This window comes from Mus caroli, unplaced genomic scaffold (assembly GCF_978045245.1).
Source record: "Mus caroli unplaced genomic scaffold, Mus_caroli_1 scaffold_9, whole genome shotgun sequence".
In the NCBI taxonomy this organism is placed as follows: domain Eukaryota; kingdom Metazoa; phylum Chordata; class Mammalia; order Rodentia; family Muridae; genus Mus; species Mus caroli.
This window is the reverse complement of record NW_028227264.1, coordinates 31,249,662-31,267,435: the sequence shown is the minus strand read 5'-3', so window position 1 is coordinate 31,267,435 and position 17,774 is coordinate 31,249,662. Positions and strand designations below refer to the sequence as shown.

The 17,774-nt window shown below is 34.4% G+C and overlaps 1 protein-coding gene and 1 pseudogene across 14 annotated transcripts in view; both read right to left on the bottom strand.

Moving 5' to 3' along the window:
- Positions 1-1,246: 1,246 nt before the first annotated feature.
- The window catches only part of LOC115032149 (triadin-like), a 280,731-nt gene continuing 264,203 nt past the window's right edge, over positions 1,247-17,774 (bottom strand). For 8 of the 14 annotated variants that reach the window (XM_085842738.1, XM_085842726.1, XM_085842735.1 and 5 more), the window contains 5 exons: positions 16,568-16,606; positions 14,378-14,416; positions 12,675-12,713; positions 9,663-9,701; positions 1,247-6,903 (listed from right to left, as the gene is read on the bottom strand). In XM_085842738.1, the coding sequence (XP_085698864.1) occupies positions 6,764-6,903; positions 9,663-9,701; positions 12,675-12,713; positions 14,378-14,416; positions 16,568-16,606 (296 nt within the window). In that variant the 3' untranslated portion in view covers positions 1,247-6,763. The remainder of the gene's footprint in view (positions 6,904-9,662; positions 9,702-12,674; positions 12,714-14,377; positions 14,417-16,567; positions 16,607-17,774) is intronic. The other 6 variants (XM_085842728.1, XM_085842729.1, XM_085842731.1 and 3 more) reach the window with 6 other exon arrangements.
- On the bottom strand, positions 16,871-17,317 carry LOC110303553 (single-stranded DNA-binding protein, mitochondrial pseudogene; annotated as a pseudogene).

Genomic DNA, 17,774 nt, shown 5'->3' with positions numbered 1-17,774 from the left:
ATTAAGAAGACATCTAATTTCTATCTCAAGTCTCGAGTGACAATGGGAGGGATCTAAGGCAGCCAGGATCTCAAGAGAGATTGTCAAAGATCTTATGTTTGAGACCTTTGGTGATTTGAAAATCATCATTCTTAGCATTTTACTTCTTTCCTTGCTATCCAAAAGTGGTTCTCAGACTCCCTCTAAAACAGGACACGCTGGTATGACTGAGAAAGCGATAGTGCAGAAAATGTTCAGGTTTACAGTTTTACATAGAGAATGATTAGTATACACAGGAATCATGTTTAAAAATCAATGTAATGAGAAGTTAATACCCTCATTATACTACATATATTTATACAATATGACAATTAGTAGGGCTGCGGATTAACCACTCTAATAGGCACCAGTGACATAATTTTTTGAATTACATATTGTTATTCTTCAGAAACTTGTAGGGCCTTGTGAATCCCATACTCAGATGACTACTCACTAGGATTTGTCAGACAAGTAGACTGCAGAATTCTTATAGATTGAGAAATGATTTTCTTAATAGTTTAGAAGAAACATATGTTACTTTTAGGTAAAATGCACTGTTTTTAGAGGATAATATTACCAGGTTATTTTTAGTTTAAGACTTTAAAAATAATTAAAAGGTCAGATTAAGAGAATGCATCTGTAATATTGATGACAAATTAAGGACTTAAAATGAAAACGGGGATTCCTATATTATAATAAGTGACAAAAATCCAACTAGCAACAGTAAAAAGGAAATCTTGTGCTGTATATCAAATAGGCTATTCAAGTTATTAATTCAGACAGTAGACAATTCTTTAGATCACCAGTCATTGGGGAAACAAATTTAAGTAGATAATCATGTTTATTTTCATACTCAAATTAAAGTTGGTTAAATAAGAGGCTAGTAAGTAATTGCAAAGGTGTCAAGGAATGGGGACTTTTACAGTATGCTAATTCAGTCTCACTAGGAACAACTAGTTAGAAAAAATTTAAATGTATAGGTGAGTATTGTCATACTTAAAATCATAGCAATTCCACACATATGTACAATGTCTTATTTACAGTAAATACAGCAAATACATTGATGTGTATCTTTAACATGTTATTTTAATAGACAAATCTAGGAACATCCTAATTCCCACATAATAGATCATATAAATAATTCCTTTAGTAATTGAGACAATAACGAGGGATAAATTACTTGTATTTGCACTAACATATATTTTTCTTTAATGTGTAATGTTGAGAAAGAAACTTGTCATAGAAACTACATTGTTTACTATTTTATGCATGTAAAAGTCAAATTTTATGCAGAGTAAATTCTATGATGATAGATACCAGGATGGTTGCCAAGGAGGCGTGAATAGAATACAAACAAGGCTTTGGATGTGCTATTAGTGTGCTATATTTTGCTCTGGCTATAATTTCTTAGATGTGCATAGTTTTGTATTTGTAATGCTTACAAGATACTATGGACAGGAGACTATGGACAGGATCTGTACCCTTGTCTGTATTTCTCAATAAAGCACTGTATACACTGATATGGACATATAATCTAGTCCATATTGTTCAGAAAAGGAGGCAAATGTGTCTCTTAAATGGAATATTTTAGTAAGAAAAGAGTAAGTATGCACTTGCATTTTGTGCAGCACTATGAAATGGAAACATGACTATAATCAGGACTAGCTGTAGGATTTAAAAAGACAAAACAGGGAATAGAGCCAGCAGGAACAGAATAACAGTGCTTAGTCTTCGTTTCTAAAACTATTTTGGTTTTCAAACAATGTATGTACTAGTTGCACTCTCCCTTCTTAAAACTATAGGAACTAGTTAGGTGTGGTAGGCATGTCTTTAACCCTAGCACTTGGGAGGCAGAGGCAGGTTGAGGGCAGCCTGGTCTACAGAAAGAATTCTAGGACAGCCAAGACTACATAGAGAAACCCTATCTCTAAAACAGAAAAGGAACTTAGTATGTGTCCTATTAGTAGAAAACATTGCCTGTAGTCTGAAGAGTACAACTTCAATATCAACTATATCCATGTTTATAATAAATATACAAAACGATTAGCATTTAACTGTGTGTGTGTTTGTGTGTGTGTGTGTGTGTGTGCATGAGAGTAATACAGACAGGCAGAGACAGAGATAGACTGAGACAGAGGAAGATACTGAGACTGAAAGGAGGAGGTTGGGGGATGATGTAACTATTTTCTTAAGCAAAATAGAATGCTACAGATTTAGAGATTCTGTAGATGGTATTTATTTCAGCCCTAACCTTTTGAACAGATGGTTGGAACACTCTGAGACCTATAATTTATTACTAAGTTTATGTCAGTGACTTTGGGCTATGTGAGTCCCTGTTCCATCTTAGCTTTTTATTCAGAGTGCTGATCAAACGGAGTGAAGGATCATTCTGTTGTCATTGGTTTTATGCAATTCATGAAAGCACATAACAGCGATTACTTTAAAAAAGAAAAACTGTGTTTGCTAGTGGCAATGCTTCTATCTTTGTGTTTTGCTCTAAATGTCCTGATTGTCATGTGTTACTCTGATTTATGTGACTTAGCTACACTAGGTTTTCAGAGCAGGGTACATCTGGGTCAATAAGAAGTTGAAGAGTCTTAATAACAGGATCTCTGCATAGAGTGCTTTCTTACCAAGAGATGAAGACATGGGTGTGGTGGTGAGATTTTTGTTTTAATTTTGTATTGATACAGAGAAGCATAGAAGTTTAGTAATCAGTGTTGTTCTAGCATCAGAGTTGGTGGCCCCATGTGTACAAGGGTTTGTGCCACAGCACTTTTGTAACCATTTGGGCTTTCCTATATCTACCACATTTCCTGAATAATGACACAGAAGCTTATTTATTTATTAACTAATTAATGGCTAGGCCTTAAATTGGCTTGTTCCCAACTACTCACAACTCAATAATCCTATTTATACTATTGTATGGCTGCCATATGGCCAGCTACACACACACACACACACACACACACACACACACACACAAACACATACACACAGTTTGGTTTGAAGCAATGATTGGAATTTTGATTGAAATGACTAATAAGATTTTATGTAGTTAAATAGCTTGTGGATGCTAAAGCTCTTTATTTTGTGTACAAAGGAAAGTTCCTCCAGGAATATCTGGATGTTTCTAAGCATATATGATTAATAAGGGTAAAGAAACTGTGGAACACAGACACAAAATTGAAAAAAAAAAACTCAACAAGAATAATTCATAGAAAGTTGTGCTGAGTTCCCATGTCTTAAGGAGTTTTCAAATAACAAAAAGAAACTCAGGTAACAAAAGGTTATAACATAACACAACATAACCTTCTGATAAGCAAGGTACAACTAGTCTGTTCCCTAGCTCCTCTAGGGTCCATTTTCTTTTTTTCACATAATGTAGAAGGAACATGGCAGAAAAAGTAAGTCTTTGCACAGTGGTTTACAATATTGATTATGATTCTAAAGATAAATTTGGAGGCTACTAGAAAAAACAGTCTGCATTTGTTATAAAAGCTGAAATGGCCAGAGAGCTGGTTAAATTGTTAGATTATATGGTGCTCTTCCAGAGAAACAGAGGTTGGTGGCTGGTATCCACAATGTGCAGCCCATGACATCCCATAATTTCAACTCTAGGGGATTTATACTCTGATTCTGTTTTCTGCAGTACCTTTAATCCAGTTATACTACTTTATGCAAGTACATGGACAATGCAAATATAATTTTTAAGTAATACAAAAAATTTAAAAATACCCCAAGAAGTAGGGAAGGACAATTAGAGTTAGCTAAGGTTCAAGTCCTAGCTTTGAAGGTTCCAATAACTTCTACATGTTCCACAAAAATCCACAGTTATCTCTTCTTCTGAAGCCATGATTATGAAGGGTAGCCTCTCTTTTTAATTCTACTCACTATTAGTGTAATAGAAACTAGACATGACTAGTTATTGAATACATTTCTCACATTGACCCATTTAAATTGGTGATTTTTTAAAAAAATTGTCATTTTATATCTCTTGCATTTTCATTTCTTGAAGATGTTTGTTGGAATAGATGAGTTCTTAGTTTTCTACCAACAATATTTGTTATTCTTCTTGCCTTTTTTATCCAGCAAGATTATTCAAGAAATAGGCAGAGTTCTTACATATGCAGTAACAATTCTGAAATATTTCCCTGAAGAGTTTAGACAAGAATATATCAGAATGGGTCCACAGAGAGGTCCTTTTCATGAGGAAAATACACAAAACAACTTTGGTTATATTTGAAAAATGATGAGCATAAGTTATATAACTGTAGAGAACTAAGGTTAAAATAAATGTTCTTATTGCTGAATATTTTCAAATACCAAGATGGATAAAAGATGAGAGTATGCAGGAGTAGGGGGGACTCAATCCCACTAGACAAAGCAAAAATATTAAGCAGTTATTTACATATTTTGAACAATATGGAATTAACCATGAAAGAAAATTTCAAATGAAAAATTAATTATTCATGCCTTTTCTTTTCAAGATACAAACCATTAAACTCAAGAGTCAGAAGTAGTTTACTAATGTAAAAATATAACAGATGACAGTTTAGATAATTTTTTCAAATTATACTAGTTATTCAAATTTTAGACAAACCTTAACAACTATTGTTAACTATTACATCATATTTTTTCTCTAACTCACACCCAAATTTACAATAACATTTGTTATATTTTGTCAATTTGTTTCACAAAGAAAATAGATGATGATATTTAAAAGTTGGTAGAGATAAGATTAATGTAATCTCCAAAAACATAATTTCAAAGAATGCTTTCAAACAAACCCATATTAAGACACTTTATCTAGCTACAGAGTAACTCTGTGAAGTACTGAGCTGTTTGTTTTGATGGTTCTTTGAAACCTGGAGATACAGACCTAATACATATAATGCATTTTTTGAATGTTACTTACCGTGCCAGAATAACATGAAATAGAATCTATTGCTGTACTATGTTTCATGGTCTATAACATGAAACAGTATAGAAAGACTAAGTGCATAGTCATTGAAAGATAAACCGTGCCAGAATAACATGAAGTAGAATCTATTGCTGTACTATGTTTCATGGTCTATAACATGAAACAGTATAGAAAGACTAAGTGCATAGTCATTGAAAGATAATAACTTAGTGGATAACCCATTCTGTAGCATGTGTTTTAAAACACATTTATTCTCTGTCCCATACTCAGGAAATTAGTGAAACTTCAACTAAGTAGAGCACTTTATCCACTGTTCTCCTTGTAAGTTTGAATTGCTGAATGAAACTCTGGTCAATTATGTACTCCTTCCCCTCCAAATGGCTCCATTAATCTAGTACATTGTAGTGTTGACGTTTTTGGTGTGAATTCAGTCTATCAGCATTTGGTTGAAGCTAACTTTCTTACAAAAGTCACCGACATACCATCGTTAATGCTGAGTATATGGTCCATATCCTACCTGAATATTGATAAAATGGACTTTTGTCTTAGACCTCAAGAACTAGTTTGGCTGCAGTGTTTGAAACCAATCACACAGCTAGTTCACAAAGTCAGTAGCTCAGCATTGGCTGAGCTTATGATAGTGCCCAAAATGGTAACTCAAGTTGTTTTGTGAGTTAATTTGTCATAAGTTCAGCTACAAGTAGAAACATGATGAAAAGGTCCAATTATGTTTTCTAGATAAGAAAAGTTCATGAAAATCTAGTGTTTGTATTACCAAAACGATGAACATTCTCAACAGTTATTTTCAGTGATGCATGGACAAGAAAGTTAAAAATTGCCATTCATTTAACTGGCATTACTGTTCAATTAGCCAAAAGAAAGTAAGACATCTCATGAACATGTCTAGGCCCAAAATATCTCACTTAAAGTTTTATGTCATTTGTATTGTTTCCATTTCAAAAAGAAAACATTTAATCTCACAGAAAGTATGTATTGAGAAATAACTATGTTTGGATTGGTCAACCTTAGTTGTTGTTGTTTGAACTAAACCTTTATCCAGGTGATGGATTTACTGAGGCACAATCTGGAGAGATGTGAAAATTTCATATCTCATTAACTTGCATATTAAACAAGTTATTTACCAAATGTGCTTAACTGCAAGTATATGTAGATAAGAGAGAATGTCTTAAGCATAGCCCAAGACAACCTCAGAGATAAGATCCAACAAGCACTTATTCTTTGTCATGTCCCATCTTTTAGATAGTCTGATCCTTAAGAATATTGCAAGGGATTTAGAGCACTCTGGTGTAAGATATACCTATGTAGAGCCTTGCCATAACTGAACTAGAAACAGAAGTGAATATAATGATAGACATAGGTTTTTTGGGTAAACTGAGTCTACCCACATGATGCAGAAGAATAACTTTTATATATATTCCTGTACTATTTAAAATTAGAACACAGTCTATGTTACCAATTTAAAAATTCCCTACCTGAAATCATAAATCTCATTTTGTAATTGTTCCAATTATATTTAAAAGTAAACTTTAATGAACATACTGCCTTATAACAGCTAGAAGGAGCTAAATGTAAGTATCCCTCCTATAGCAACAGACACAAATGAAGATTCTCAAGTATTAGACCCTGAACACATCTGCTTATTAGTCAATTCCTTTGTCTATGTCATCTCTTTATGTCAGGCAAAATGTTTACAATGAAATCTCAGCATCAGATAGTTTTGATTGCCCGTGCCACCGTGGACAAAAGAGGACATTCCACTTTCACCGTGTAAAAGCAGTTGTCAGGGTCATGCATGGCTGTCTATTGTTCTTGTTGCTTCTGTCCTGGAGAGTTTGTTTTGCCAGGGTTCTCTCCAGGTTGTTGGACAGGTGTGACAGGAAACTGAAACCCATAGCCATTGTACCCATTCAAGTAGACACATTGGAAGAAACTGATGGGACCTAAGGAAAAGAGTATGATTTTTGTTATAAACAATTAGTACTTGTATAGTAACACAGTAGGCTCACTGATGCTGTACACCACAGTAGACATCGTCCCTGACTACTGAAGAGAACTGTACTTCATTGTGACATGGCTTCTTTATACAGAGAATCAAGACAACATAAATCATAATGGGATACTAAAAAAGAAAATGAACCAACATAGAATGTTTTGTGTGTGTGTGTTAATAATGTTCCAGAGCATCTGTGATTTCTAAAGTAGTGAGTTATTCCATTCATCTTTATTCTGGAGGCATGAGACCTACTAAGGAAGCCTGTTTTCTTCTTGAGGAAATGCTCTAAGGCAGATGCTTCACATAGAGAATAACACAGAAAAATAAGATGAATATGGCACAATGCCAGTGAGATGACTCAGTGTGTAAAGGTATTCATTGCCAATACTGACTACCTAAGTTCAAGGCCCAGGTCCCACATGATGGAACACGGGAATCAAATCTTAATATGGTGTCTTCTGAGACTGACAAACTAAGATTCCTCTTCCCCACCTCCACATAAATAAATTCATTTAATTATTTTTAAGAAGCATGTTGCAAAATATTATGGGCAGAACCTGAGCTGTGGATATTGAACCAGTATCCCTGGAGGCAGTTGTGTTAAAATACCTCTCCTGTAATCACAGACACTTACTGACTCTGTGTTATTTTCTATCGTATCCATGTACATTATTGCAAACAATCATAGACATTTTGCTGAAGGCCTACAGGAAAATGACAATTGAAGAGCATGATACATAGGAGATAGGAAGGTGGCCACATTTGTATGAATGAAATGAGTATGGTAAGGAAGCTTAAACAAGTATTAATAGTATTAATACCTCTTAGGCTGGTCTCACAAAATTTCTTTTTTCTCAAGCTCTCAAGAACTGAGATTATATGCATGAGTCACATTAAGGATATCTTCAGAGTCAAGTGAAGAGACATTGCCTAGCCTTAATAACTGGCTAATAATTTTCAGAAATTAGCCGTTTTTCTTTTTTGTTGTACCTTTGGGGCACAAGTCCTCTTTCCCTAAAGCCTTTGAAACTGTAAACACTAATATACATTAGATGGAGGTAGAAAAAGCTTCCAGAGTCAGGGAGAAATAAACGACTGGTGATAAAATTCAAGAGCATCATCATATATGTCCATCTAAGTTGAACCTTTACAGATGAAGACACTGTCCTGGCATATGCATCTAACTCAATTTGAAAGAGCTATTAGCAAAAATATCATTAGTTCTAAAAAATTTAGACCCTACATTAAAGATTCATGAAGAATAGGATGTAAAACTGCTATTTTAAGATGAAAATGTGAAAGAATGCTTGATGTAATAAATTCCACATGTGAAAAGTTTTACTAAGCAATATTTCACAAATATTTAATTTATTTTAATCACATTTTAATGTGAAATTTTTTCTTTGAGGAAAGATTTTTCTTTGTAACAATGGCTAGCCTGGGCTACTTACTGTCTGGCACAGGGTGGTTTTGAACTCAAAGCAATCATGCCTCAGTATCTAGAGTGATAGTAGAAACATGACCCATCGTGCCTGGAGACTTTTAATTACATTTCCTTTCATTTTGACCTATTTTATATTCACATAAGGAACAAAATAATGACTTTTCATGCATTTTCACCCATTTCTCACACTAGCGATGTAAAGTCAGCAGGAAAGTAGTATTGATACTATCTACACATTGCATTCTATTTTAATGCTTATTACTGAAATAAGAGATTTCAGCTATTGATACAATCTAATTGAAATTATTAAGAACAGTTTGTCCATTGGAAGAGCATGGCAGTTCATATCATAATTGTTTTTTTCATAGATTTCATTGATATATAAAATAATTATGTCAAGAGTGTTTATGCTCCTATATCTTTCACAGTCTAATTGTATGAAGCATCACCAGCAACATTTGCAGCATAGTAGGAATCCAAACTTCTCAATTAATAAGCTACCTCAGCAATTTCCTTCAGGAGGCATGTAGGAAACCATGCAAATACTATAAGAATTATTTTCTCAGATAAATGGTTACTTATTTAAAGCATTATGTGTTGTGGCCTTATTGGATCTATTTTTTAAAAAATTTTTGCTCTAGTGTAGTGATGATGATGATAATGATGATGACGATGATGACGACGACGACGACAGTGTGTGTGTGTGTGTGTGTGTTGCTTTACAATATGAACAAGAAATTTCTCACTTGAAAGCCCTGGGGTAATAATTATCTTGAGCACCAAGTTCTGGAATTCCATGTGAATACGGATTACATTCTAGAGAATCAGTGATTACAGAAACTGACTCTTAAAAGTTTGCCAAATGTACAGGAACGTCAAAAGGAACTTTTAATTTCAGGAGTGAATCCAAACCACTGAATAGCTAAAAATATTTCCACATTTTTTGACTTTTTAAAGAATTCAGCCCTCCACTTCAACTAATCTGTTACATCGCAGACAGTAACAGACATTTAAGCAATATTCAGGTAGAGAACCCAAGATCAGAGCTGTGCCAAATAGCTTACAATAAATGCCTCTTGAATGCGACAAAAATGACAAGTTTCTATTTGAAATATAAATAGTAAACTTTAAGGTGTTTCATCAGATCAGTGCTGAAAATCGTTTTCTACTAATACTGATTTTGGAGGCTCTAAAGGTTAATTATCTAACTAGTATCATATAATTGGAGGAGTTAGTTGTTTCTAATTTAATTATAAACTTACGTGTTTGCTTCTTTGGTGAAGATACATCATCAGTTACTTCTAGTGATAAAACAGTAGAAGAGAATTAATAATACATGCAGAGGTCAGTAGCATAAAATTGGCTTTGTGTCTTCCATATTTGAGCACAGTATTTTAGTGATAGAAAATACCATTCTTATACACTCCAAGTTTTTATTTAGATTAATTTCAGACTTTCTTTATAAAAACTGTGTATTACTCAGTATTACTGTGTATTAAACAGTATTACTCCAGGTTGTTAGAGCAAACCAGGATTCTTCCTTTGTGAGTTTGGTGTTTTTTAGCTAACTCATTCTTTACTTCTTTTCTGTTATCTCCAGTTTATTACAAATGTCCCATTTTTTTTTCTTGCATGCAACTGAAATTTACTTTTAAAATCTTAGTGATGCTAGATGGTATTTTTCTTATTTCACTTAATATAGTTATCAGATTGCATGCTTTTGTTTGCTTGCTTTTTGTTTTGTTGATGTTTTGTTTTTGGATAAATCATAATCATTGTATATACATGACACAATTCCTTTACCTTTCACTAACAACATGGTATTTTGATTCATATACTGGTATACTATAGCTATGTAATTAATATGGAAGTACAGGTATTATTTTGTAGTAATGATTTGTCTCCTTTGTATATATATTCAGTAGTGGAATTGATAGAAGATGTAGTAGATCTATCTTTAGTTTTAAAAGGAATCCTTTTATCTTTAAACTGCTAAATCAATTGTCAGTCTTATCTATAATATATACAATTTCCAATAACACATCTCATTACAAGCTTCAATTCAAATTAGATTTTTGCAAGGCACAGATTTCCATTTATCTGACCAAGGCAATTCTCCCATTTTTAATGGGAACAATTACAGATCTTATACTTTCATAGCAAGAAGAACAGTTTGTCACCTCTTACTATCCACAGAATACATTAGAAGGAGTGCTTGTTCTGTATCAGTTTCAAAGTCAGAAGCTAAGAGCCCTTCAGCAAATGACACTGACAAAAATGGGCAAGCTACTTTCAACTCTCATTTTCCTGAGACAGGCATTAGGAAATGTTTGGTTAATATTAAACACCTGGAGGTAGAATCTTTTTTGGTGTGTGTGTGTGTGTGTTCTATCCTTCCTTCTCTGTTTTCTTCTTTTAGAAGATGGCTTTCTTAATTATTCCTACAATTATTGATGAAATAATAGTTTTGCACTAAATGAAGTGATAATTTGTTATCCTTAATATTATATTTTTTTAAAATTCTGGGTTCTTTCCAGCTTCTAGCTATTATAAATAAGGCTGCTATGAGCATAGTGGATCATGTGCCCTTATTACATGTTGGAGCATGTTCTGGATATATGCCCAGGAATGGTATTGGTGGGTCTTCCAGTAGTACTATGTCCAATTTTCTGAGGAACCACCAAACTGATTTCCAGAGTGGTTGTACCACCTTTGAATCCCACCAGCAATTGAGGAGTGTTTCTCTTTCTCTACATCCTCACCAGCATTTGCTGTCACCTGAGTTTTTGATCTTATCCATTCTGACTGGTGTGAGGTGGAATCTCAGTGTTGTTCTGATTTGCATTTCCCTGATTAAGAATATTGAACATTATTTAAGGTGCTTCTCAGCCATTTGGTATTCCTCAGTTGAGAATTCTTTATTTAGCTCTGTACCCCATTTTTAATAGGGTTGTTTAGTTTTCTGGAGTCCAACTTCTTGAGTTCTTTATATATATTGGATATTATCCCCCTATAAGATTTAGGATTGGTAAATACCTTTTTCCAATTTGTTGGTTGCCTTTTGATCTTATTGACAAAGGTCCTTAGCCTTACAGAAGCTTTGCAAAAGGACACATGCTCCACTATGTTTATAGCAGCCTTATTTATAATAGCCAGAAGCTGGAAAGAACCCAGATGTCCTTCAACAGAGAAATGGATACAGAAAATGTGGTACATTTACACAATGGAGTACTATGCATCTGTTAAAAAACAATGAATGTATGAAAATTTTAGACAAATGCATGGATCTGGAGGTTATCATCTTGAGTGAGGTAATCCAATAACAAAAGAACACACATGATATGCACTCAAAGGTAAGTAGATACTAGCCTTGAAGCTCAGAATTCCTTTTAGAAGGGGGAACAAAATACCCATTGAAGGAGTTACAGAGACAAAGTTCAGAGCACAGCCTGAAAGAACAACCATCCAGCAACTGCCCCACTTGGGGATACATCCCATAAACAACCACCAAACCCAGACTCTAGGCAGATACCAACAAGAGCTTGCTGACAGGAGCCTGATATAGCTGTCTCCTGTGAGTCTCTGCCAGTGCTTGGCAAATATAGAAGTGGGTGCTCAGAGTCATCCATTGGATGGAGCACAAGGTCCACAATGAAGGAGCAAGAGAAAGTACCCAGAAAGATGAAGGGGTCTGAAGCCCCATAGGAGGAACATCAATATGAACTAACCAGTACTCCTAGAACTCCTTGGAACTATACAACCAATCAAAGAAAACACATGGTGGCACTTATAGCTCTAGCTGCATATGTAGCAGAGGATGACCTAGCCTGTCATCAATGGGAGGAGAGACTCTTGGCCTGTGAACTCTCTATGCCCCATATAGGGGAATGCCAGGACCAGGAATGAAAGTGGGTGGGTTGGGGAGTAGGGGGAGTGGATAGGGAAATTTTGGAGGGTAAAGGAGGAAAGACAATAACATTTGAAAGGTAAATAAAGAAAATATCTAATAAAAAAATTAACTAAAAAATAGGTAATAAATATACCTGATAAGTATTTTAACTAATGTCAATCTAGCTTTTCTTCAATATTCAAGGAGAAGAATGATTTATAAATAACATAGAATTAATAAAAAGCAAATATACCTCATATAAAGTGCCCAGAAATGTCTACAATTATAGAAAGATCAAGAATATTAGACTAAAATACATAACAAAAGGCAGAACACTGAGTTCTTGAGAGAAAGTGTATAAATTAGGAAAAGGTAAGGAACTCACCTTTATCTTTCTTTGAATGTGGGACATCTTTGGAGTCTTCTAAAAAGAACAAAAATGAAGAGTCAGTATAAGAAAACATGTCAGAATGAACATTATATAAACAATGCTGAATAAGCAAATACTTAGAGAAAAAGAAGCATTTTTACTTTCTTGGGTAGAAATTAAGTTGGTTAATAACTCACCAGAGAAAAGTTATGGAGTTTTTCAAAATCATGAAGAATTTGTCTGTCATGTAATATTCAGCTGCTTCACTTAGGAGTACATGTTATCATGTGCTTAAACTTTTCTTAGACAGCAACTGGTAAGATTGTCCAGTTATTTAAGTGTGTGTAAGTATGAGGGCTTATGTCTAGCTGGCAAGAATTAAGGTAGCATGACATGGTGCACACCTATAATCCTAACCCTATAAATGAGGAAGCAGGAAGATTCCTGGAGCTGGCTGACAGCTAGTCTTCCCAAATCAATGAGTACCTGCTCAAAAAAAATCACAGTGGAGAGCTATGCAGGAAAACAGTGATATAGACATGGAGCTTCAACAAGCATGTGCACACAGCTGCAAGAACCTACACATGTGCACACAAAAGCAAACATAAAGCCATAACACACACACACACACACACAGGATTCTCTAAGACAACTAATTATAAAGTTCTTAATATAAAGATTTGCATTTAATAAATATATCTCAAGGAAACTAGATAAGAAAGACATTTAATCTGAAGTGAAAAATCAGAGACACTATTAATGTAACAATATAAGTATAAGTAAGTTATATTATTAATGTCAATTGGTCTTTTATACATTCTGACTTGCAGGCACATATGGAATCCTGTGGAAGTAATTTTAAATCAGAGATAACACTAACAAAATATACTTGAGCCATCTTTTGATTTTCACTGCAAACTTTTAGTACTGTTTTATTTACTCAGAGTTTGCATACCATATTTTAACTGATAAGTGGAAAAGGGGAAAGATAGGTCAATACTAGAATTTTTTCTGATACAAAAAAAATGTGATCTTCAAATAGAAACATTAGTGTGTGGTGTGTGTGTGTGTGTGTGTGTGTGTGTGTGTGTGTGTGTGTGTGTGTGAATGGTGTATGTATGTAAACATTGTGTATTTATATGTATGTGTGTGTAATATATGTGTATTGTTTATGTATATGTGTATATGTATTGTGTGTGTGGTGTGTATATGTTGGAAATATGTATATGTATTATGTATGTATGTATGTATGTATGTGTATGTATGTGTGCACATGTATGTGTATATGTGTATATGTATGTGTGTCCAGGTCCTATTCTGCCTTTTTTAGTTCTCTCGTTTCTCCCTTCATGAGAGGGCTTTTGTTATAGTCAACTTTTTTGAAAGCAGTTCCTGATAAAATAAGAGATTTGCATTACTTGTTCAAGTTATCCTGAACATGATAATGTTAAAAGAATGTTTCTGAATATTTGCCAATAAATGTATCTAATAATTACTGTTAAATAATGCCATCCTAGTAATTTCCTTGTACACAAAGAGATGTATAGTTTAGCAATTATGAAAGTGTCAAAATATTTTTATCACATAAATGTTACTTAGAAATGTCAATAACTATACCAAGAGATCAAAAACATTAGACTAAAACAAACAAACCACAAAATGCAAAATATTGCATTCTTAAGAGAAAGTGTATAATAACCAACAGGTAACAAACTCACCTTTATCTTTCTTTGAAGTTGGTGCTTCCTTGGAATCTTCTAGAGAAAAATAAAAAATAAGTCAGAGTCTAAGTGCTTTTTTTTTTTTTTCCTAAAAGAATATACTTTAATTTACTTAAAGGTTTTTTCTTTGGGGGCGGGGGGAGCACTTAGAGGTCTCTCTAATCCTAAATAAAGTTTCCTCTTTTTTATATAAAAAATTATCCATCCCATAATTAGCCCCCAAACGCTGACACCATTGCACACACTAGCAAGATTTTGTTGAAAGGACCCTGATAGAGCTGTCTCTTGTGAGACTATGCCAGGGCCCAGCAAACACAAAAGTGGATGCTCACAGTCAGCTATTGGATGGATCACAGGGCTCCCAATGGAGGAGCTGGAGGAAGTACCCAAGGAGATAAAGGGAACTGCAACCCTATAGGTGGAACAACAATATGAACTAACCAGTACCCCGGAGCTCTTGTCTCTAGCTGCATATGTATCAAAAGATGGCCTAGCTGGCCATCACTGTAAAGAGAGGCCCACTGGTCATGCAAACTTTATATGCCCCAGTACAGGGGAACGCCTGGGCCAAAAAGTGGGAGTGAGTGGGTAGGGGATTGGGGTAGGAGGGTATGGGGGACTTTTGGGATAGCATGGGAAATGTAAATGAGGAAAATACCTAATAAAAAATATAAAAATAATTATTTTTAATCTTTAAACTATAGACTATATATGATTTGCTAAGGAGACTGCACCAAACAATATCTTCTAAAAGGAACCAAAATGAAGAGTCAGTATAAGAAAACATATCAGAATGAACATTATAAAAACAATAGTGAATAAGCAAGTACTTAGAGAAAAGGAAGCATTTTTACTTTCTTGGGTGGAAATTATGTTGGTTAATACTGCACAAGAGAAAAGTTATGGAGTTTTTCAAAATCATGAAGAATTTGTCATGTAATATTCAGCTGCTTCACTTAGGAGTACATGTTATCATGTGCTTAAACTTTTCTTAGACAGCAACTGGTAAGATTGTCCAGTTATTTAAGTGTGTGTAAGTATGAGGGCTTGTGTCTAGCTGGCAAGAATTAAGGTAGCATGACATGGTGCACACCTATAATCCTAACCCTATAAGTGAGGAAGCAGGAAGATTCCTGGAGCTGGCTGACAGCTAGTCGTGCCAAATCAATGAGCACCTGCTCAAAAAAAATCACAGTGGAGAGCTATGCAGGAAAACAGTGATATAGACATGGAGCTTCAACAAGCATGTGCACACAGCTGCAAGAACCTACACATGTGCACACAAAAGCAAACATAAAGCCATAACACACACACACACACACACACACACACACACACAGGATTCTCTAAGACAACTAATTATAAAGTTCTTAATATAAAGATTTGCATTTAATAAATATATCTCAAGGAAACTAGATAAGAAAGACATTTAATCTGAAGTGAAAAATCAGAGACACTATTAATGTAACAATATAAGTATAAGTAAGTTATATTATTAATGTCAATTGGTCTTTTATACATTCTGACTTGCAGGCACATATGGAATCCTGTGGAAGTAATTTTAAATCAGAGATAACACTAACAAAATATACTTGAGCCATCTTTTGATTTTCACTGCAAACTTTTAGTACTGTTTTATTTACTCAGAGTTTGCATACCATATTTTAACTGATAAGTGGAAAAGGGGAAAGATAGATCAGTACTAGAATTGTTTCTGATACAAAAGAAATGTATGTATGTATATGCATGTGTATATGTGCATATGTATATGTATGTGTGTCCAGGTCCTATTCTGTGTTTTTTAATTCTCTGGTTTCTCCCTTTATGAGAAGGCTTTTACTATAGTTAACTTTTTTGAAAGCAGTTCCTGATAAAATAAGAGATTTGCACTATTTGTTCAAGTTGTCTTCATACATGATAATGTTAAAGAATGTTTCTGAATATTTGCCAATAAATGTATCTAATAGTTATTGTTAAATAATGCCATCCTAGTAATTTCCTTATACACAAAGAGGTGTATAGTTTAACAATTATGAAAGTGATATTTCTATCACATAAATGTTACTTAGAAATGTCATAACTATACCAAGACATCAAAAACATTAGACTAAAACAAACAAACCACAAAATGCAAAATATTGCATCCTTAAGAGAAAGTGTATAATAACCAACAGGTCACAAACTCACCTTTGTCTTTCTTTGAAGCTGGTGCTTCTTTGGAATCTTCTAGAGAAAAATAAAAAATAAATCAGAATCTAAGTGCTTTTTGTTTTTTTCTAATGGAAAATACTTTACTTAAAGGTTTTTGGGGGGAGGGGCAGTTAGAGGTCTCTCTAATCCTAAATGCAGCTTCCTCTTTATATATATATATATATATATATATATATATATATATATATATATATATAATTTAATATTTATCTTTAAACTATAATACATGATTTGCAAAGGAGACTACACCAAACAGTGATCAAAGAAGAATCATCCGTTCTAAGCCTTTTCTTTTCTCTGGTCACTCAGAAAAATAATGTTATCAGCTATAATTGTTGTTGCTTGCCGCCTCCCATTGTTTTTTTCCGTTAATTTACTATAGTCCACTTTACCTAATATATTTCCTCAAATACACAATTCCCCGTTTTTCACATACTGATACGCCACATCTCTGAGGCCTGATCAAAGCACTGATATTCTGTTCCATGTTGTGATTTTAAGTGATGTCACACATTTGGTATACTGTACTGTCCCCTGATCACCACATCTCATTTGTTGCTAGAGAAAATATCGTGACTGGGTTTTTTCCTTCCTCCTGTCTCATGCCAGGGTCCTGACTTACTCAGCCAAATAAGTGAACACGATCATTAAAGAACCAAACTGCTGACTACTTCAGACCTGTCTTGCAAAGTGATGAAATACTTCTAACACAGGTCTTTGAAACATGGCTTTAGGTTTTTCTTACAAACTAATCTTTGAGCATTTTCCTTTGTTCTAGTTAGAGCTAAGTAAGCCTGGCTCCCCAGGCTCGCTGTGGGGATAAGTGGGTGCTTTTCCCCTAAAGTGGAGCTTGCAGGCAGCACAGGGAACCATGAGGACACTAGGACTCCTGTGAAGAGTCACATACCTCCTCCCGAGGCCCGCATATGCTCATGCACTCCAGGCATACAAATTTGTGTCCTTAAATGCAGTTTCTAAACGCAGTCAAGCTTTCTGACTTGGGAAATAGATGTGGTGGGAGCAGCATTAAGCTTCTGTAAAAACAGAGGCATGATAGACAGGAAGCATGATATTAAATGTTTCTAATAATCTGCTCCATCCCCCATGACTTCATTTCTTATAGACAGGATAAATTTTGGGTTGAAAGTTTTGCGGGTGGGTTGGTGTTTTTAATGCTCCACTG